This window comes from Rhopalosiphum maidis, chromosome 3, assembly GCF_003676215.2.
Source record: "Rhopalosiphum maidis isolate BTI-1 chromosome 3, ASM367621v3, whole genome shotgun sequence".
In the NCBI taxonomy this organism is placed as follows: Eukaryota; Metazoa; Arthropoda; class Insecta; order Hemiptera; family Aphididae; genus Rhopalosiphum; species Rhopalosiphum maidis.
The window spans coordinates 68,762,795-68,787,015 of NC_040879.1; the positions used below are offsets into that span (position 1 = coordinate 68,762,795).

The following is a 24,221-nucleotide window of genomic DNA, read 5'->3' on the forward strand; positions in this document are numbered from 1 at the left end:
GCACCCGTACTAGGACGAGGTACCCGAAGGACCACTCGGAATATCCGAGACTATAATGTAGTTGGTTCATCTTATGTTGTTAGGAGGTGCCGGTAGGCAACTACACATGCACGCTTGAAATAGTCAGGATAGGCAACTTCTTTAACATTCAACACACGACAATTAGACTTAACGAAATAGTTAGAAGGATAATGCAAGTTATATTATGGAGGCCTTGTGGTCGATTAGGTCTGGTGCAACGACCATAAGATACAAACACAAATATATCATATATCATCGGCTGTATTATGTGAATTGCGACAAAATTACACTTTTTCTAAAAGTTGATGTGTAAACTGCGGCAAAAAAAAATAACTGTAGGTATACAATCTGCGATAAAACAGATAAGATACAAATTGCAGCAATTAATTGTATATATATAATATATATAGAAACTATGTACATACTGATATGGTAATATGTATACTATACATGCATCATATATACCTATGTGTTATTATGTACATATATCGTTTTATTAATATATTGGTATGTTGGATATAAATTTGTAAGGAAAATCCAAATTTATTTTTAAGTTTTAACGCAATAAATTAAATATCGGCTGTTTTATGAGTAAAAGATTATCACAATTCACAAGTGGTAATTCTATTTAGTACGTGTTGTGTCGTTTAATATTTTATTTAATATGGAACTTACAAAAATATTTAGCCAAAACGGCAAACAATTAATAGTGCTGAACAATTTTAATTTTAAATTTAAATTTAAATATAATTAAAAAATTAATGGTTATTTAACATGGGATAAATATTATATAAATAAAACGAATTGCCGCAGTTTGTATAATGTATCTTATCGGTTTTGTCGCAGATTGTATAATAATTAATAATGTTAATTCTTTTTTTGCCACAGTTTAAATAATATCGACTTTTAGAAAAGGTGTAATTTTACCGTAGTTTATTCTTCTTAAAAGGACACCTATTTGCATGTGTTGTCTCCGTCGAGTACGTAACTTTGCAAATTTACGCTTTGGAGATCACATTTAACTCCGTTAGTTTAAAAATTAGAGTGAATCGACCTATTATGAAACTTGATGGTAAGAAACTAAGAACATTATCTGTGTTCGTATGCTGATTTTTTACGATTTTTCAATTTTTTAGCAGGTTATGAGCATAACTATTATAATATAGTAACTTGCTAACAAATTGAACTATCATAAAAAACAAACAAACGTACGAATGATTTGCGTATGCGTGCGCATATCAAGCGGTATAAAGAGACCCGTGGCTCATGTCGGTGACGAAAATATACGCCGTGGCTCCATCCATAATATTACAAATATATTATGATCTAAGGAGTGGTATAACGTATAACCATAGACATTTAATATTATATTATATACAGTAGAATCTCGAAAATTCGGCCGTTCGATAGTCCGATACGACCAATAATCCGATATGTGTTTATTTATAAAGTTACTATCGCAAACGATAAAGCGTCAGATAAAACTATAAGTAATAACACTAATAACAGATTAAATCCGAACAAACCTATTAGATATTTTATTTTTGTTCAGTTGACGTTGGAGTGTTGTGCGTGTTCATTTAGTGTCATTTTATGCTTTTTTATGCGAACTTTCATTAATTCACCGTTTTCGTTAATCCGGCAGTATCGTGGTCTGATATCTGTTGGAGATGTCCGAGATTCTACTCAGCGTCGGGTTACCCTACAGGTAAAACAAATAATCAGGTGATTGGAGCGGCAAATTTTCTGCACTTGAAAAATAAAATGTATTTAAAATATTATTATATTATAATTTGAGACAGCGACAAACGTCCTGCTTGTAGGCGGCAAATTGCTTAATCCGCCACTGATTCTACTGTAATATAATATAATATAATATGGTAAATAAGACCGCACATTGTCTGTCTCTTTCTCTCGCACACATATTGGTTTCAATGTATTATACGTAAAACGGCCATCATTCCTACTTTATTATAAAGTGTCAGTGAGTGTTGAACCTTATAAATGCGTCAAGTGCGCGCAAAAATATTTGATCACATTTTGCCATTTTGGAATGCATTACTTGCAACACAAATTTTAATCAACCATAACAACCAGCCAAATGAAGGTAAAAACAAGGTTTTGGTATAATAAAATTTGTTATTTTTTTTTTTATCTACATAATGAACTTTTTTCTATATTGATAAAGTTTTCTGTAATTATTAAAACTCATATAGTATGTCAGCGGCAGTGAAAGTGTTACATTGTGTTTTATAGCTGAATAAATAATGAGAAAAATTAATTTATGCTGCAGCTCTTGAAAAATGGCTCTTTTACACAAAACAATGAATATGACTGTTGCAAATCTGTATCTTTTTCAAAATTTGTAAATTTAAAAATAAAGGTGGATTGATTTCAGCATCCAATTCAATTTTCAAAATAATTTAAGACTGACAAAATGTTTTTGTTTTTAATTGATAATTTTAAATCTTTGCATATATTTGGTCTAGATATTAAGATAACTTTCCATACTGTTAATATGTATTATTTAAATAACAACATTTTCTCAGACTTAAATTGTGAAAATGTGTTCATAAGAAAGACCACATAAACTAGTTCTTATAACACTTATAACAAAAACATTTGTAAAACTAAGATTAAAATAAAATAATTTGGAAAAATGTATTTAATTGAACCCTGTTACTAATATACATATTATATTATCCAAACTAATATTATTTTCCAACCAATTAATGTATTAGTATTGCAAGTATAAGTACTGACATTTTTTACTATTAAATTTGGTAAGTAAGACATGTAATAATTAGTAATTTGTAATGTTTTAAATTTTATTCATGCAATTGTAATGAAAAAATACATTGTAATGATTGCCATACTTTTTAGTCAATGGCTAAAAAGAGTGACTTCATCAGAATCTTACTGTATACATATTTATAAAAATGTCTTCTTTGTAACATAGTCATCTGTGACTAAGTGTTATTTACTAAATAAAACAAAACTGTGTTATCCATTTGCACCGAACCTATTGACCGGATCTCTACAACACTACCGGCATATGCCTTAGGCATTTGACATAACATTTTGTTATAATAAATATAATATTGAGGTGGGGTACAACATAGTTTATCACATAGATGAAAAGGAAACAGACCAAAAGTTATGGTTAGGGCTAGAATTTCAATGCATTTGCATGTTTTTTTCCTTAAATCTAAATTGATTGATTGTCAGGTATATCCACGATTTGGTTTATTCTCAATTAAATAGTACAATTTTTATTTTGCATATTTTAAACATAATGCATATAATTGCATATATATACCTACATCCTTGAGAATCTTGTTAATTTTAAATGGTATTTACTTAATGAATGTCTATAATTATTGGTTTATTTGTCGAATTATCGTAAATATACAACCTATCTAAACTAAAATGTACTTAATACTAAAGAAGAATAAAATATTTTTAAAAATGTATAACATTATAAATGGTGAACCGTGAATATAAAACGAAAGAAAAAAATGTTAATATTACTTTTAATCCGGGATAAATCACGTCATTTAAATATGCTCCAACAACATTGTGTGATGTGGAATAGAGTTTCAACTAATATAAATCTTCGATTTAATCACTGGTAGTTTTCGCAGTTGAAAATTTAAAAAAACATAATTTAATTATGGCAAATAATAACAATAACTAATAAGTACTAATATTAATTAATATTAAATGTAATAATATCATGTAATAATATTAACAAATATTTAAAAAAAATTGTTTTTGCATATTTTGGTAAATAAAATGCATATTTTACAATTTTTTAATGCATAGAAATCCTAGCCCTAATTATAATAAATGGTCACAAAAATTTTTAATGTAGCTTACAACCACACGACCCATTATTGATATTTAATCATAAGTCATGATACAACTAAGTTGCTAATTTTATTATGAGTATAGGAATAATAATAATTAAAAATAATATAGAATATGTAGTATAATATGTGTTAAAAATGTAATAAAAAACAAAAATTAGATTGAAACGTGTCCACTTAATGCAATTCTTATCAACTCGAGTTGCCACGCTCAGCACGAAGTTGTACACCTATAATAATTAAACAATTTTGTACAATATTAAATATTAAATTTATTTATTTATTAAGCCAGGTCCACACTAGGACAAACATTGTTGTCAAACATGTTTCTTGACTTCACGAACCAGTGCTACTGTACTTTCAAATGTTTGACAATAGTGTTTGTTCACATGATAATTAAATAGAATATGAGTATTACTGAACATTTCAAGAACAAAACGTTGAAGAAATAACCTAAAGGAGGTCTTTAGAGAACACTAGAAAAGACGGAAAATAGTGAGACAATTAAATGAGATTTTTCCAATTTGAGTGTGATTATGAAAAATATTTGGGAAAAGAATAATACAAAATAATATAGGTAAAAGTAATATATAAATTTAACCAATATCAAAATCAAATATAATTAGTTTTACTTTTTGGTTTATCCTTAGCTCGGGATTCTTCTAATTTCTTAAACTTCTTTTGGACTTTATCTGGCATCCTTATCATAAGTTTTTTGATGAAGTTGTCCATACTTAAACAATATACATAATTTTGTATTGCATCATAACATATTGGACACCGCTTATTTATCATTAACCATTTATCAATGCATAATTCACAAAACATGTGTGAGCAACCCAGCAATATTGGCTAAATCAAAATAAAAATAATACTAAATTAAGTTATATTCTTAAAACATCTAGATCTTTAATTTTTAATTGATTTTTATTTATGTATACATTTTTTGAAAATTATTTAATTCTTACCCTTATGAATACTTCTAAACAAATAAGACATTTATAATTCTCGTCATCCAACCACATCATATTAAATTCGTCAATAAGCTTAGAATTCTTATTTTCTTGCCTTTTTAATTGTTTGCAAAGTGTATTCACTGATGTTTCAAGTGAATTAATTTTTTTGACAAGCTTTTTATTTTCAGTTATCAGTCTTAATGAATCTTTGAAAAAAAATGAAAAATAAATTTACATATCATAACATAAATAAGCATAATTTTATGTGGTTATTTTCTTACCTTCTTCAGGTGGTTTATTTGTTGATACTTTTGAATGTATTTTATTCACATTTTTAGCTAAATTTGAAGCTGTATGTGTAATTGGTCTGAAAATAAATAACATAAATTAAAAATAAAATCTAAAAGTTATTATTATAACTTAATTTTGTAAAAATGTACTTGTTAGTCAATGTTTGTTGAACATTTTGATGTTCTTGTCGATATTTACTACTTGTTGCAACTTTAAAAGTTAGAGCAGGAAATTCATCATCAAATTTTTCTAAGGATAATAGAGATTATATCATTATCATTAATTTTTAAATGTTATAATATTTTAAAATATACTGTTATTTTATTATTTTACATAATTTATTAATAAAAATCATAACAGTTATTTTACAAATACCATCAAAAAATCATGTTTTAAAAATGTCAATATTTTTAACTATTATTGTTTTAAATAGCTCTATAGTCAGATACACACATACTATTTCTCTGTAATTTATTATATATTAATTGAATTGAAATATTAAAAAGATTATCATCTTTTCAATGTTTAACATGTTACTATTTTATCATAGCCATCTTATTAATACTTGAAATAAAATTATTATTAAAGTATATAGAGTAGATATATATATAGTAGATTACTCGCAATATGATGGCTTTTCATGTTTATTCGTACACTTACCTACAAATCGACAAGATTTCCATTTAGGCCATACATGATTGTCGGGATTCATATTGATGCAATTGTATTCTGTTAACAGTTACAGAAAAGAGTTTTAAAATTAAATGTTAAAATATCTTAGAAAGAAAATTGTCAACAAAATACTAGCTCCACTTAGAACTGTTTAAACAAAATAATATTTACAATGTGTGCATAATTTTTACATATTACTAGTAAAAATGACCATCAATTTAATAATAGATACAAAACTTTAATTTTTCTAATTGTAAGTTTTTTATGTGGTTGAAATTTGAGCTATAGATAGATCATTATAATATTGTGACATTTCAATAATTATAATTGATTTATAATTTTTGCATGTAATCAATAGGAGGTATTTTAAAATTAAATAGCAGTTATACTAAACAATAATTGTAAGGATTAATGTTAATGTAGATATTAATAGTTACAACCTAAGAGGTTTGAAACGATGAACTTAGCAACATGATTTAATGATTTTACAAATTTAAAAACTACAGTTGTATGATTACAGATCATTATCTATACATAATGCTTTAAAACAAATTGAAAATAACCATGAATTTTTCGAATTTGAGTATGTCGCTACGGTTGTACTCAGAGCCTGATTAAGGAGTTGATCGCCAGTAGGCTAGGGTTGATTTGGCGCTCTAGTATTATTAAAAAATTATTTTGTGGCGCCCCTAATTTAACATTGGCTGATCGGCGCCCTAGTCTGTAGCCTACTCAGCCAATTGGTTAATCAGGCCCTGGTTGTACTACATTATTGTACACTGTAACACTCATAAAATATCATACCAATGTTAAATACACATAAAATATTATACATAGTTATTCTTACCTGAAATGGCTGTCTCGAAGTTTTGAATAATGAATTAGCGGCGTACACGAAAATGCAGCAGCTCAGGCGCTGAGAAAAAACAAAAATGCGATTAATATTTTATCTACATGATATTCAATAATATATTATTATAATCATACTTATGTATAAATTATCCCAGTAATAATAATATTATTATAATATTCGCCTGAACGACGACAATGAGCACACGACGTGATTAAATACGCACACTGTTGACTACAACGTTATACATAAATTAGTACCTATTATGAGTACACGCCTGCGGTATAATGGCGGTGTGTGTTGTTGACAGTGTGAAGTACGGTCGGAGGGTTGGACGCCGTTACGGAACAAGCTGATTGGAAAACGACCTGCAAAACGATTGTGCCGAGGAAAACTGTTGTAGTTACCAGGGATAGGACACTTCTGGGCGGCGGGCTGATAATAGAGAAGCAACTACTGCAGGTCCGCAGTAGGGGCAAGTATCCGGGAAAATATGTAATTTTAACGTTTGTATATTTGGTAGCATCGAATTAGGTATGATAAATATGGAATGGTACAGTTCGACCCCCTAGATAAGAGTTCTGCCCTTTGATAAGAAATTATAGCTGATATTGAAAATTAAGATAACATTATTTTATCGTATAAAAGTATCCCATATTTATTTTTCGTAATTAAAAAGTCAAGCTGTTAAGGATCTGGCCCTACTGCGGACCTGCAATAACTGTCTTAGGCCGCCGTCCTATGCTGCCTGTATACTTTTTTATCAGTGTCCATTCTGATTGTTATATTCTGTATAGTTACTGCCTACATCGCCCGACCAACTCCCAACCTCGATATGGTATCAATCTGGTAGCATTGTCGTCTGTGGACTAATCGAGTCAGTGGCGAAACCATAAATAATAAAGAATGGATAGGCCATTTGTGCTTATCATACGGGAATGAAAAAGAAAATATTTTGAGGTTATAGCGGTCTTAACACCATAGATATACACCGAGATAGATAACAACTACTGAAGTGCGGACTCTGTTCCGAAAAACGAGTTGTCGCGTTGAGCGTTACTCCAGCACCGAATGGCAAAAACTCGTAGTTTATACACGTAACTATAGGGATAGGATGATTCGGTTACTTTGATTCAAAATCAATTTTTTTGAAATGTGACACATTTTACTGAACTATTAAATTTAATACATTTCTATAATTAAAATTACACAGCAATACAGCATTAATGTTGTAACCTGGTTATAATTGGAGCGTTCTGCCATACCTTACGAATAATTTGTGAAAGGGAACGCTTTTTATCCACATTTAGAGGTAGGGTAAGGGTAACTGAGTTCCCACTATAACCCCTGACTCCTGAATATAACTTAATATAAGTAGTTCATACTAAAATATGAACTTTTAAAAGTTTGATATATTAAACTCTAGAATTTCCTTTTCAAAAGGAAAAAATAAGCATAGAGCCATAGAATTTGTACAAAATGAAACAACATATTCAGAATCTGATTCAGAAAATGAAAATGACATTAACATATTTTTAGATCAACTGAATAAATATACATTTAGGAGAATATGTTAATGAAATATTAAATTACATTTCCGGTTACATTGTTAGAAGTATTATGTCAAAAGTGGTGTGTGACTTTTGTATAAGTATGTTAATGGAAAATCAATTTGACCATAGTTATATAAATAATTTAACATTTACAAAGTTAGTTTAAGGTAAATTAATTAATGTTTCAAAATCAATTATATTAATTGTACAACATTTGGAAAAAGCGTTCCAGGATATTGTTATGAAAATAATTTTTTTCTAGTATAATCATTTATTTACTAATTTCTCTTTTTAAATTATAAATAATTCATATTAAAATATATCAATATAAAGCCAACATCAAGATAAAAATTTTGATACCAAATTCGTTCAGTTACGATCATTTTATTACTGTAAAACGTTAAGTTAAAGTTTAATAAAATCCAGTGTTCAGTAATGTGCATTTAAATAATTTGCCATTCGGTGGTGGGAGTAACGGTATTCGATACAGCTCGTTTTTTGTTACATTATGGACATAGCGAGTCGGCGCTCTAGTAGTTGTTATCTATCTCAGTGTAGATATAATAATAATCACAATATATAATTTATGTTAAGACCGCTGTTAGAATCACGGTTTAAGATATACTGGTTGCACAACTATATCAAATAAATGGATCCTCTCATAATGGCATTATTATAAGCATGTAGAACTACGAATGAACACTCCTTGTGTGAAATTTTAGAACCGTAATCTATAACATCTATATTATTTTTCCTATTCCAATGCTATACAAAAACTTAACGTGTGTTATAAAATAATTTTTAAATCCTTCAATACTTGAACATATCTCTAGTTCTTTCCACATAAATCTATTGGTACTTGCTCCATCACACGTAAGCCCAACAACTTGACCACCAGCATCCTCAAGTAACAATATTGCTTTAATGACTAGCTTTGCTAAATCAATACCTGTTGGTATAAAATATTGAATTTAAGCAAATATAATTCAAATAGATATATATCACCTTTGACTGGTCCTTTTGAAGCAAAAACTGCAATAGGTTGAGTAAAATGTTCTGCTAAGCTTTGCCACATCAGCACAAGTCCATGATCGGCTTTATCAGTGTCTTTACAATTTTTTTTAATTTCATTTACAAAATCTTCAAGGCCAGAATATGTGAGGGTTCTACTATTTACAGCTATATTTCGTCTTAAAAAGATTTCAACTAAAACAAGTATACCCTTTTTTTTGGTATTCTGTTTTCTCAGAAAATTTCTTTTTAAATAATTAGAAAAAATTAATGTCTTTAACTAGTTCACACTGCATAACACTTATACCAGAATTAGCTAATGACTGGTGTAAAGATATATCCGAAATATTTTGCATCTGAAGATGTGCATCATTTAATGCATTTTTCAATCTTTTTATCTCTCTTATGGCTCTATTATTTTTTTTGTCTATTGTAATTGTTTGATGCGCTTTTGCTTTCTCGGAGAAAAATAACTTTCAACTAGTTTATTATGTTTTATCCTCAAAACTTTTTGTTTTATAGAATAATATAGTTTATTACACCAATTACAAACATCACTAACAGACACAAATTAATTCGCGGTCAGCGACTTAGCATATGTGTATTATATGCGTAATATGCCACGTAGTGGCGGCTGTCCTATAGTAGAGGTGTAGCGTCTGCTACACCTTTAATTAGAGGTGGGTGGGGTGGGTTGTCTATGTAATTTTTCGTAAGTAAATACTTATACTTTGGAATATTTTAATCGTATAATAGTAACTATTATTTTTTTAACATGTTGAATAAACTATTCAGTGTATGGATGAATATTATTGAGGGTTACTTCTTATGTTTCGCTACACCTATATTTTTAAGGATAGTCGCCACTGATGCCACGTATGTGTTTAATATAATAAAAACTATGAGTTTGTTTATATTAAATTGGATCAATGAACATCTGAGCTATTATTCAGAAACAAAATAGCCTAATAAAAAAAGCAGCATTAGAATCTGCTGAAACGATCGTCGAAAACAATCAAAATTCTGATTCGAATCCAAAAAATTCAACCGGCTCGAATAAAAGTCAGTGTAACAGTTTTAAATCATCATATAATTGATTTATTGTAGATTGTAGAAAATAATAAGTCGTGATGTATAGTATGTTAAAAAATAATGCAATTAGAATTATTTGGTGAAAAAAATTACGTATTTCAAAGCCAGATTTATACAGATTTATTACAACAATCTGAAAAAACAGATAAAAAGCGGTGGAGCTTTCGTAATGATCGGGGAAAAACTTATGGGAGTATCAATTAAACTTAAAAAAAATGATTCCAAACTTCATTATTGGACATTACTCTAATCGCCGTTAAGAGCTTGCTATAAATAACGTTAGAAAAATAAAGTTATAAATCATTTTAAAATATTTATGGATAATATAGTGTATTATTTATATCACCAATCACCAAAATGAGTTAAGATAAGTAACAAGTTATTTGGAAAAAAACATTTTAAATGGGAAGATTTTTGTCTGTTTGTTGCTTCATAAATAATTTTTCAGTTCTTTGTTAACATTTTAAATCTGCTTCAACCGATTTAACAAGGGGTTCAAAAGAAAGAAAGAAATACAACGGGTTGAAATAAACAATCTCTAGCATCAAATTTGTTAGTAATCTTAATTCAATGACAGACGCTTTTGATGTACTAGAAAAATTATCAGAGTACTTGCAAAGGCATAATATCACTATTGTAGAAACCGACAAAGCTATTATAATAACAATTAGAGTATTTGATTCGATGGTAGACAAACCTGGACATGAACTAGCCGATGTTTCATTAGATATTGAATGAAATAGTTATAAAAATGTTCCCATTCAAAATAGAAATGTAAAATAAATTAATACAAGCCTAGTTGGCTATATACTATAGGTAGGCTTGACTCTATATTATAGAGGTTTGTTAAATAATTTAAGAAATCAATCGGATGATAACAATCAATTCAACACATGTAAACAGTCAAAATGCAAAATATCAAAAGGAGAATATATACAATCATATAGAATTACACTACAGTCTTGACTTACTAGATCCAAAACAATGGTCTATTTCTGAAAACGATTAAGTGGAAAATATAGAATTTGGAGATAATAAATTACACCACTTGTGTTTCCAGTTTCAATTAAATAAAGAAAACAATAGTAAATTAGGTGTACCAGACGATTTACAATAACTTTTTAAAACCGTAACTACTAAGAAAAAATAAACGAAAAAATGTTTTTAAAGAAATTGCGCCCACTATATCATTACCATCGCAACCAGTACTTACTAGATGGGAAACATGGCCAGTGGAGGAATCTGAATTTTAACTGACCCTAATTCCTAAATTATTTCATACACACAAGTGATATAAGTATTATTAATATAAAAATATAAATTATAAGTATAATTGAATAAAGGAAAATACATTTTCCGTACATTTAAGGCAGTCATCCATTTCTTTCGCACATTTAACACAAGTGTAGACATGTCTACATGGTAAAAATACCGTTGCCATTTCTTCTTGATGACACACTTTGCAAATCATAAGATTTAATGTGTTGTTGGAAGACATTTTGGAACTGCACGGGACCAGTTTGAGATCTTTATCATTTACTGTATCCATAAATAAATATATTCTTACTACATTTGAGAATGGATGTATACATAAAGTGCAAGGTTCGAATGAAAAAGCGCATTCAATGCAGGCAATCGCATGACTACAGGGACAAAAATCACTTTAATTTTTTCCTTATAGCAAATCTTGTAAAGTATACAATCTGGTACATAATTAGGATCTATCATTTGAGAAAGATGCTGTTGGTTTTTACCAGATAAAGTTTTAGTAATTTGTAACCTATTACTATGTCTATAAAAACAAAATGTTAAAAAAATTATTTTAATGTTAAAAAATATATGTTAAACTAATTGTACTGATTCAATGAAACATACTTTTTTGTTGTCTGTATTTTCATTTTAGTTTCGAGAATGTACGTATTTTTCTGTTCCGTAATCACCTTGAATAACTTCTACAAATAAAGTGTAAGGTAATTTTTCAATATTATTTCTAAACTAATAAAATTATTTAATTACCAGTTGGTTGGATTTTATGACGTCATTTTCCACGTCATATACTTGGTCCACAAAGCTTTTGCCTTTATTTAATAAAAGATGACTACAAGTTTTCGACCATTTGGCATGTTCTGTCCACGGTTCATCGTCATCAGTCCAATGCGATAAGATTTCAGCACAAAAGAAACAAGTCATAAAATCACAGTTTGACCATTGCCTAAAAATGTATTAAACATTAAATCAAAGTTCTATTATTATTATAAATATTACTATAATTTCACCTGAATAAAAAAATCTAGCTTTGGATAGAATATTAATATCTTGTTTCAATGTTCTCAGGCAATTATAAAATGTTTCCAAACGTGCATTGAAGGTGACCATTATATTTTCTTTAAGAGGTTTTAATTTTTGTATAATACTCTCAGAATTTAACAAACCTTCAATTCTTTTTGCCCGTTCAGTAGACTGGAGATAAGAAACTGAAGGATCATAAAGACCACTCATGTTATTCGCTTCTAACAATATGAATAAATTATAAAATGATTAAAGTAACGTAAAAAAATGAAGTATAAACATTTTTTTATCAGACCCGAGTCAATTTACATCATAAAAAATGAAATGTTCTTAAAATTTTACTTTATAATTAAATATAATTAGATTTATAATCAAATTAAAGAAGTTTTTAACAATTTTATAATATTAATCGTAAAAAAATTATGTTTGTTTATTTATTTTTTACATAATATATTAGTGGAAAATATTTTTCAAAAAAAAATATTAAAATTCGGAGCTGATCTTAATATCAAATTTATAATAATATGGAAATTTGTTAGAATTATGTAATTAATAAATTAGTTCTCTTTACACGATAATTTTTCAGTTATAGTTTTGTTATTAAATACACAAAATATTTACTTCAAAATCTATTACTTTAATTCTTTACCAAATTACAAAAATATTTAATTTATTTCATATTTACCTCCGTATCCTTGAATATATGAACAATCTGGATTATGTCGACGATGTTCAAGTACTGGAACATTACCTTTTTTCCATGGATAAAAAGATTTACAGCATTTAGAACATTGTACACAATCCTTATTGCCCGTGTAGAAAAAACCAGCTTCAGCCATTTTACGAGGTCTTAAACAAATGATGGACTAGTTATTACATGTTTTCAAACGACCATCAACTGTAGCCAACTGTAAATAGAAAGAAAATATTACAAAAATATTAAATGTATTAGATATTTACTTACAATTTCATTAATAAATGGACAATTTGGAGAGAGACGCGCGAGTAGTTGTAACGGATCTTTACCCAGTGTCCAATCAATAAATTCTATTTTGCATTTATTACATTTCACTTGATCATCACTGCCTAAGTAAAAAAGACCAGCTTCGGCCAATTTAAGAGGTCTTAAAAAACTGATAGGCCAGTTATTAAACGTTTTTAAACGACCATTAATTGTAGCCAACTGTAAACAGAAAGAAAATATTACAAAAATATTAAATTTATTAGATTTTTACTTACAATTTCATTAATAAATGGACAATATGGAGAGAGACTAGCATATAGATGTAACGGATCATCACCCTGTGTCCAATCAAAAAACTCTTTCAGGCATTTATTACATCTCACTTGATCATCACTGCCTAAGTAAAAAAAACCAGCTTCAGCCATATCAAGTGGTCTTAGAAATTGTAAACGTCAACTCTCATTAAATCATCTTAAACGTCTATTAATAGGCATATGTAAAGAAAAACATAAATATCAATTAGTCCGCATTTAATAAATGTTTTTTATAACTAACCTAACTAAGTGGTGGTATAATACAGTATTAAAAAGATAAATATACATATATTACAGTAAAATTTGTCTTATTTGGACCCTCGATAAAACGGAATTGTGCTCTGCGCGGAATCGGGAATTGTATTATTCTCTTATCAGATTTCTATAATTTAACATAACATTAAACCCTTGATAAAACAGAAAGTTATTTTTTGATCCCAAAAATCATAATATACACCTCAATCAAACAGAAAAACATATAAAATGAATAAAAATATTTTTGGTATCCACATTTATTTTGTTATCAAACCACCGGACCGGATACGGATGAAAATACATTTTATTTTCGTATTTAACAATTTTTTTGTATTAGTTATACTTAGTAAATTCTAGTCATTCTACTATCAATTGTCACTATAGTCAGACGTTTTATAATTTCTTCATATTTTTAAGATGGACGCCGAAAAATTAATTGAATGTGTTACTATTATCTTTATACGGTATCATGAGGCCTTCAGCGAGTGGGTAGCACCATCACCAAGAATATAGCAAGTATTAGGGAGGATTGATGATGGATTATTATTATTATTATTATTCATGATTGTTTGACCAATTATGCTGCAACGAAAAATGCGGGCATCATGAGACCGCCCTGGTCAACTAACAAACACTTAGTAATTATCATACCTAAACGCACAAAATTTATCAAGTGCTCCATGTAACATTGATAAATTTAGGTGGATATATCAAACTGTGAACGTGATAAGATATGAAATGTTGACCGTACAAAGTAGCTTAATCAGTCACAAATTTTTAATGATTGAGAAACTATGTTTTTAAGTATTTTACAAGTTTCAGCACATGCCAAAAAGTGAACAGTAAATACCAATTACATAACATGTTTGTAAAAAGCTTTCTTTAATTTACCTCGTAAAACAATCGCACCAGTATACATAACAAAATTTCATTATTCAATTGCTTTAAGTTATTTAATGTCATCAATAGACCTAAGCAAACGAGAAAATTCAGAAGGCATAGAAGGTCTTAAATTTTATTAATTCGTTATTTATTTGTTTTTTCTAATCTAATATCTTTTTTGCCTTTAACTAAAAAACTTCAATTAATCTTTTTGTAACTCTAAGGCAAACATTTTGCATGTAATCTAAGCATACATCATAACATCAGTTATATTAATTGGAAGTTTTAATAATAGACTATCCGTTTAATGATAGTCGTCATCAAATTATTTGGGAAAAAATTCTTCAGTTCTCAATTTAGAATCTGTTATATGAAAAAATATTCTATTTTGTAAATATATTCATTCTTTAATGCATATGCATAATGTGCACCAAAAATAAGCATTGTGGCTTTTAACATTTCAAAGAAATGATTTTGCAGGAGTATCACAAACAATATTTCAATATTTGATATATCTACATTCAATCAGAGCCGTGCCGTAAAGGGGACTAAGGGGGCCTGTGTCCTGAGCGAAAATTTTAAGGGGCGCCAAAAAGTTAGGTTAGACAGGTCAGTTAATGGAGAAAGGCGAATATTTTTAATTTTGCTCCGGGCGCTAAATTATAACGGCACTGCTTTGGATACATTAATATTCCATGTACATTTAACATACAAACCATCTTTCAACATTTTTAAAATATCAAAAATAAATGGATTGCAAAATTCCTCAATTGATTGAGGCTTTTGGTTACTATGAATAGGCGTTCTCGTTAGTGTACGTACATCTTTAGGTATCTTCAATCCCTCCAAACTCATTATATTAAGAAGGGAATTTTATACTCTAACCCAATGTATTAGTTTATCCAATAAATATTTATTACAATCTTCTGATTCATTTTCAATATCAGAATTTTGACTATGCCGTCAACTACAGCTTCCTTTGCTTGCATAACATAGATCCTTCAAGCCTAGAAGCTTCGTCATAGCTGAAATCATTAAAAGAATTAAATGACATAAGGAACAAAATACCACAGATAGTAGAAAAAGCTCAAATTATTCAAAAAAAGCACTATGATAAAAAACATAGAATAATAAGTTTTAATCCAGGAGATAAGGTCCTAATAAAATTTCCATTTTTATAAGCGGGAAAATCTCCCAAACTAGTACAAAAATATAGAGGTCCTTTTAAAATAATAAAAAAATTACAGAACTAAACTATAAAGTAAAATTAACATTGAATAACAAAACAACTGAAGACATTATTCATGTTAGGCGAATCAAATCATATTATCACAGATAAAAAAAAAATACTATAAAAAAATAATAAACAACAATCTTTTATTACTAATTATGACTTAATCAACTTTTCCTTTCATCATTTATAGAAATCATGGATCTACAAGGCCTATATCACCTACAGGATTATTCCTTTTATAAAGACCACCACAAGGAATCACAAAAGGAATTTAATCACCACCAAAAAATTATGAGCAAAGGTTTAAAGAAAATAAAAAAACAACTAAAAATATTGCACATCAAGAAATGTCACTAAAAAAATGATCCTATGCTTATTGATGAATTAAAAAACACAAGGTCCAGCATTATTCAAAACAAACTTATCAAAAATAAAATTACTAATGAATATATAGACAAAAGATTTTCTATAAATAATTACATTTTAAAAAATAACAAAAAATTAGATAACTCATACGTTAAACTATTAATATATAGTTCAGAAACAAATCCATTTATAGAGTAACAAAGCATAACAAAAACAACAACAACCAATAAAATTCACCATTTTTATTATAAATAGTATATTACAAAAACTTAAGATTTATAGAAAACAATAGAAAAGGAATAAGAGAAACTAATAAAAAAAAAAAAAGAGAGAGAGTGTTACAATAATAGGAAACAAAAAAAAAGAGAATTACAAAAAGAAACAAGAAAAAGAGTTATGAATATAAAAAAAAAAAAAAAAAAAGATTTTTAAAATAACATCTATGTTATATTGACTATATATAAAAAAAAAAAAAATAATATACATTTAATTAATTTTTTCTCTTCCTAAAAAAAAAACTTATATTTTCATATAGATCTACAAAATGAACATTCTCAAATTATTTATATGGATCACACTTACATCATCTTCTCAAATATACTGTTTCATAGCTTACGATTGTTCAGGGCCAAAAATAAGCATCACTTCATTCAATAGTCTCCAAATAGACTATTGCGAACAACCACCTCTTCCACTTTCCAAACAAGTACCGAGAATAAAACTATTACAAAGGGCCGAAATAAGAACACTATTCTACAGGTCCTGCCTTATATCGGTCGACTACCTAATAACTAGATGTTCAATTTTCGAAGACTCCCAGGTAGTAGAAGGAGGTTTCTTTTCGGAAATAATAATACTAGGAAGTGCAAGATGTGCAGAATTACATCAAAAACAAGTATATTTATTCCCTACGGGAGGAATAGTCACAGGCCTACAAATAAATCATACAACTACCGCCACTCATACATTAATTGGTTCTCTAGACAGAGAAGGCAATTGCCAAGGAGCCTCCTATTCTTCAGACAGAGGCAGCTGGAAAAATGTAGTAGTACAAGGAAACTACAAAATATACCTTGGAGAAGGTACGGCCAACATCCAGACCAAAGATAACATATTAATAATGCCAACTGGCACTAGATTGAAGCTATCGGAGTTCTATGGACTTGATACCTACAAAGGCGAAGTCATTTGGTCTAATGATCAAATACTACAGAGCTGCGATAGAACAGATTTTGATGTGCTATACGATGGACCTGCTTCCGTAATAATTACAGATAGACATAATCTATCTCTTCAAGAAACACATACATATATGGTGGAATCTGAAAACGTAGTTTTTGCACTAAAAAAGATTAAGAAAACATTTGCGTGTGAAATACCTGTTATTCAAACAGAACACCCACAATTGTTTATTTTAATAGACGTAACATTCATGGATCACTTCTTAACAAAACAAATCCTACCACACAACACAGACCTCATGGCTTATGTAAACACTAAGTTTGTATATATTGAAAATTTTCTAAAGACAACAATTACATCTCTGTATGCAGACCTCCTCACAAAACAATGTGAGCTGGAAAGAAAAATTTTAATCCAAAAATTGTCTTTAGCTTCTTATAGCATCTCTGAGTTCGCATATGCCATGGGAGAAGGACCAGGATATACTGCCATAAAAGCAGGAGAGATAATATACCTATTAAAATGTAAAGCAGTAGATGTGGAAATTAACACTCTAAAAGCCTGCTTCAATGAATTACCTGTTATACATGAAAACAAAACCTATTACATGGCCCCCAAGACCCATACCCTACAGAACTACGGTACTGAAATAGATTGTAATATAATATTGCCATCATCCTTTTTACTAGAAGGGGAATGGTTTGGAATATCTCCGACACTGAGAGAAATAAAAAAACCTTTAAATTTGAAACCCTCAACAAAATGGACTCGGACTTACAAGAGCCCAGAGAATCTCATGGTTGCAGGAATTTACAGTCACGAGATAATGAGTCCGTTACAAAAGAACTTTCTATTTCATCAGGAGATCGAAACTGCCCAAAAAAATATTGCTAGGCAATCTCTAGGATATGATTATACGGATCAAGGCCTCAGATTACAAAGCTTAATAGACGAAAAGTCCATTAGAAAAATGGTGGAATACAAACTCTACAAGATATGGGGCTGGTTTTCCACTCTTGGCAACTCTGGACTACTTTGAGTATTTTTCATCATAAAAAATATTAACCAACATACTAAATACAGGGCTTAATATCTCCCTCCTGTACCAAACATTTGGATGGAGCCTGAAGATGTTAGCCGGTATCTTCTCGAACCTCACGCAATTTATTATGCATAAAGAAAGTGCACAAAAAATTCCAAAGAGGGTAAAGATAACAATAAAAAACAAAAAGAAGATATCGAACTACAAATTCCAACAAACAAAATTAGGAATATATCTATATAAATATAAAAAAAAAAAAGCCATTAACCAATTTCATTTATATTATATAAAACCATTTAATAAAAAACTATTTAACCAATTTTATTTATATTATATAACACTATTCAATCAAAACTATTTAATCAATTTTATTCATATTATATAAAACTATTTAAAAAAAAAAAAAAAAAATATTTAATCAACTTTTTACTATACAAACATAATTAATATATTATAATAATATTATTTAATCAATTATATCAACCATTATTTATTCATTTAATATTATATTATATAAAATATTTAATCAATTACAGAGACAATTTTACTATTCAATTCACAACCAACAATCAACCAAATAAAATTATATAATTTTTTTTTTATGACAAACTTAAAATTGTAAAAATAATAATATATTATGAGGACATAATACCAAAAAACTAGGGTGGATGTAATGATATTCACATTATTACGCCACTCAGCTTCATAATATAATATCATCATAATATTGTCAACTATTAAAATACTAATGTTTAACAAACAACAGTATTTATTAACAATAGTTTCATAAGTCAAAATCCATGACATTATTATACATACCTAATCTATTATTAATTATATTTCAAAGACCAACATATTAAAAATAAATAACTATTTGTACCTTTAAACTTCAAAATTAACGAAACATTTCGGTTTTAATCTTTATTTTAAATTTAATATTATGATTTGAAAAAATTCATATTTCAAGTTTTTATTACCACTTCATTAGAATATAAAATTTAAATTTTACAAAGTATTCCGTACGATCTATAGACAATTTTCTGCAGAATTCAAAATTTTTTTCAGTATCAAAATCAGACATTTTAAACTAATTTTAATTTTGTCATAACTTTACGTCATTTGAGCTCAAGTTGACGGCAGTAGCGAGACACCTTAATATTTAATTATATAATATATTCATATGAGTTTTTAATGAAACAAATTATATTTTAAATAATTTTATTATTTTTAAAAAAGGTGTTACAAATTATAGAATATAAATAAAAAAGCTAAAAAAATTTAATTATCTTGATTACAATTTATGATAACAGCCATTTTGAAATTCAAAAATCTTCGATTTTGTCGTAAAATTGCATTATACCGACTAAATGATCTTTCGGCCTCTACTGATGTTATTGGATAGTATTGTATTTTGACTATGTCTGAAGGAGTAAGTTATATCTACCGTAGATTAAGTTTAATAATTGGTATTATTTTGTTACTATTTTGTACTTTTGGAAACATGGAAAATTGTCTATGTTGAAAAATACAATTATATATAAATAATAATTATTAAAAAATCGTAAATGAACAAATTGACAAAATATGTAGGAAAAATGGAATTATTGAGAAATATGTAAAAACATGTACTTATGGCAAAATATGTAAAATAAAATATAGTTAATTTCATTCGAAATCCCTTGAAACGAATTTATCACTCACCTAAAGGAATTCATCAAGTTACAGTAAAGCTATGTATTTACATATAAATTCGAACCCTAGTTCTTACCATCAAATTTCATAATAGGTCAATTCACTCTATTTTTTTTTAACTAACGGACCTAAACGTGATCTGCTGAACATAAATTTGTTATGTAAGACGGAGAAAACATATGCAGATTTTGCGTCCTCTTATACGAACATATACATACAATCAATGTATGATGGCAAACGAATAATATTTTGAATGGCGCATCTGAGTAGGAGTCCCAAGTATTAGGGTTAAACCGCAGGTATTACACTAATTGGGTCTGGGATTATTTTAAGTAAATATACAAAATACATACAATACATTATACAAACGAAAAATATTAAAAATGTTGACATTGACGAACTTGTAATTTTTTCAAAATCTCATAACCAGCTATTAGCTATTTTAACTATTACTCTTTTTTTGATATATTTCTCTATGAAATATCCCAGACAGCAGAAGCGGAATATTGATATTTTAAAAATATTTCACCAAAGTTAAATTTAGAATATTTTATAATTTATTTTGTTATAACATTTCAAGAATGTTTTATTTGTTATATTTAATATATAACATTGTTGTACGTTTTTAACTAAATTATAAATATAATATTTTAACTTTAAATTAATGAGAATATTCTGGAAATATATAAATTGGAATTAAAAATAATATTGATATTTATAAGTTTTATTAATATTTCAGATAAATTAGTTTTAGAACAAAATATTTTTAACTTAATGACACTATTTTTGAAATGTTAAAAGCAAAATTTTAAATAATGTTTTAGTTAGAATAATAATCCATTTTATCCATTCATGGTTTATATATTATGTTATAATATAAAAACATATTGATATAATAATAATTTGTCCATGACACAGACATACAATTTAAAGACTGTAGACTACTTGTATAATTATTAATTATATACATTTCTTAAAAATTTTAAATTAAAATGTGTATATATAAATAAATACATAAAGCTTGTGAGCCGTATAGATTTATGACGAATTGAATAGATATAATATTATATATATGTTATTATGTTCTATTGCAATATTATAACGAACATCAGAAAATAAAAATAACTTTATATATTATAGTTCATAAAATAATATATGTCATTTTACAATCGACCGCGATGGCCGCGCACACAAAAGCTGAAAATCACACATACAATCTACCGCAGTACCGCACCATGGAATTATGGAATATGAATACACACGAAACGCATTACTCGTTTTCTTATCGAAACCGAACGGTTATAACACAACATAATTAAATTTATAAATATCACAGTTACGGAAATTTTTGGTCGTGTAATAATTGCGATAACTGCAAGACGCGTGTAGCGTATTGTTATTCGCGCGTTCGCCGTTTATTTTACCGCAACGAGTGCACCGTGCACGTCTTCATAATAATATGACACATGGTGTTCACGAACTCACGATGTTGCGCTTAAATAATATAAAAATTAATCACGTAAATATTTTTCTCGATATTCTAATTTTCCATTATACCAAGTTTTTCGTTGGCAGTTCGGCAGTAAATTGGTAAGACTAATTTATTATGTAAATAAAATTTAAAATTTGGTAATTAACCTGTTATATATACTTAGTGTATGGGTAGATATTTCATATGACCAACTAGTTTTTAAAAAACAATATAGATTATAGATACCTACCATCCAGAGCCGGATCGGTCCATCGGGATACCGGGAAACTTCCGGCCGGTATACTTGAGTGCTGCTATGGCCGCAAACGGTTTTAATTTTGCCATAAATTGTCATGAATTTTTTTTACATTTATTAATAATTATTATTTACTAATTTATCACACTATAATTATTTTAATTTCTAACACGGACTAAGATATACGATATCTACTGTCTAATACTAATTATAATACTTAGTTCGTGATTTCTGACTTCTTATCAAGGCTACGGTGATTATACGTGTATAACCTGCATATAATACATTATGTTGTAGCCGCGAATCGAGCTATAATAAAGGAACTACCAATAGAGTCAACCATATTTTAAGAAGGAATAACAAATTAACAAAAATTAATAATAATAACATTAATAAAAACATAAGTTTTTTTATATTATATTAATGCATTGACACATTGTATATTAAAATTGCTTATGTTATTTGATCTCAACATTTTATTTATTAAAATATAAATATTTATGTTAAAATTATAGGAAAAATTAAGTAAAAAGGAATTGGATTTAGCAATCTTTAAAAAAACCGGATGTCCTTGTTTAGGATAGCTTTTTTGAGTTAAAAAAAAGTGCATTATAAAATAAAGAACTCATATTAAATTGTTTTGCTACATTATTTATGTGCAAATTTTATTTTAATAAATCTAAATGTCAGTAAACAAAATTATAATTTCTAAAAGTGCATATGGGGGGGGGGGAGTTGAACCATCTATTTCCTTAAAAAAACACTAGTACCTAATATTTGTTTTTATGTATACCTAATATTAGATATTATAATATAGAGGGCCAGTCTAAATAATTTTCTCTGGCCAAAAAATTCTGCCAATCCGTCTCTAGTATCACCTACAAGTAATCTGTTTGATATAGTAAATAAGTATTATATAATTATTTGAAATTAATTAATAAAAGTTAATAGAATAATTAATTATATAATTAATAGGTACAAATTTTAATGTACAAGTGACTAATAGATTTAATGACAATTTAAAATGTATAATACTGTAAAAATGGTACTGTATAGTATATTATATTATACTATACTTATTCAAATGATTATAGTTGTGCTTATTATAGTTTAGATAAATAGTTATTAGAAATGGATATTTTTAAATAAATTGATTAATTAGTTTAATTATTTAGTAGGTATCTAAAGTAACTCTTACACTAAAAATAAGTTAAAAAAATTATATCAGTGTTATATCTACATAATTAAGTTATTGATAATTTAAACAATTCTATAAAATGTCAAGTAATCGTTCTAAGAGAAGGAAGGTTAGAAAATAACTAAATCATATTAAAAGTTTATATTCAACTATTTCAACTAATGAACCACTTGAAAATATTGTTATTGTAAATTGTGAAAAAGAAATTACTAAATCAAATGATGGCCATTCACCAATAACGACAGACTGAAACCCTAATCCACAAGTTGATCCAGTAGTTGATTCTTTTTTGGACAAAACGGAACGGCTTGTAGAGGAATAAATATACCATTAATATCAGTCAATGTTGAAGATAACTTAAACAATTATTTTGAAAAACACTTTGCTGTATAGGCAGTAGATTTCAATGTATGTTCCACAATCAACTGTAAATAGTTTACTTCATTTAATGAAAAAGTATGATAGTATAAATATAAAAAGACTGTCTTAAACTTTTAGCTACTCCACAATCAATTGATATAAAACTTAGATGTGTTGCTCCAGGAGTGTATTATCATTTTGGATTATCTAATGGTATACTAAGATTTGTGTCATCTAAATTAAGTGAGTTACAAATTTTTATTTGTGTGGATGGTTTTCTTTTAAAAAAAAATACTAGTAGTCAATTTTGGACTATATTGGCTTGTATTGTTGGTACCAGTAAAATTATTTTTCCAATGGGTGTGTATCATGGTTTTTCAAAACCCAAGGATAGTAATGCA

General features: G+C 27.8%; 2 protein-coding genes across 2 annotated transcripts; both read right to left on the minus strand.

Annotated features, from left to right (window-relative positions):
* Positions 1-4,082: 4,082 nt before the first annotated feature.
* Positions 4,083-11,813, minus strand: LOC113558072. Its single transcript, XM_026963589.1, has 9 exons — positions 11,748-11,813; positions 9,218-9,449; positions 9,030-9,161; positions 5,798-5,866; positions 5,287-5,386; positions 5,128-5,213; positions 4,859-5,052; positions 4,523-4,742; positions 4,083-4,120 (listed from the first exon to the last, which is right to left on the minus strand). The coding sequence occupies exons 1-9, from the start codon at positions 11,811-11,813 to the stop codon at positions 4,083-4,085; spliced, it is 1,137 nt and encodes a 378-aa protein (XP_026819390.1).
* A 68-nt stretch (positions 11,814-11,881) lies between these two features.
* Positions 11,882-22,361, minus strand: LOC113558071 (death-associated inhibitor of apoptosis 2-like). The gene is made up of 7 exons (XM_026963588.1): positions 22,257-22,361; positions 13,569-13,787; positions 13,290-13,470; positions 12,744-12,825; positions 12,332-12,527; positions 12,191-12,267; positions 11,882-12,107 (listed from the first exon to the last, which is right to left on the minus strand). Exons 1-7 carry the CDS (start codon positions 22,359-22,361, stop codon positions 11,882-11,884), a joined length of 1,086 nt encoding a protein of 361 aa, XP_026819389.1.
* Between the last annotated feature and the right edge of the window lie 1,860 nt (positions 22,362-24,221).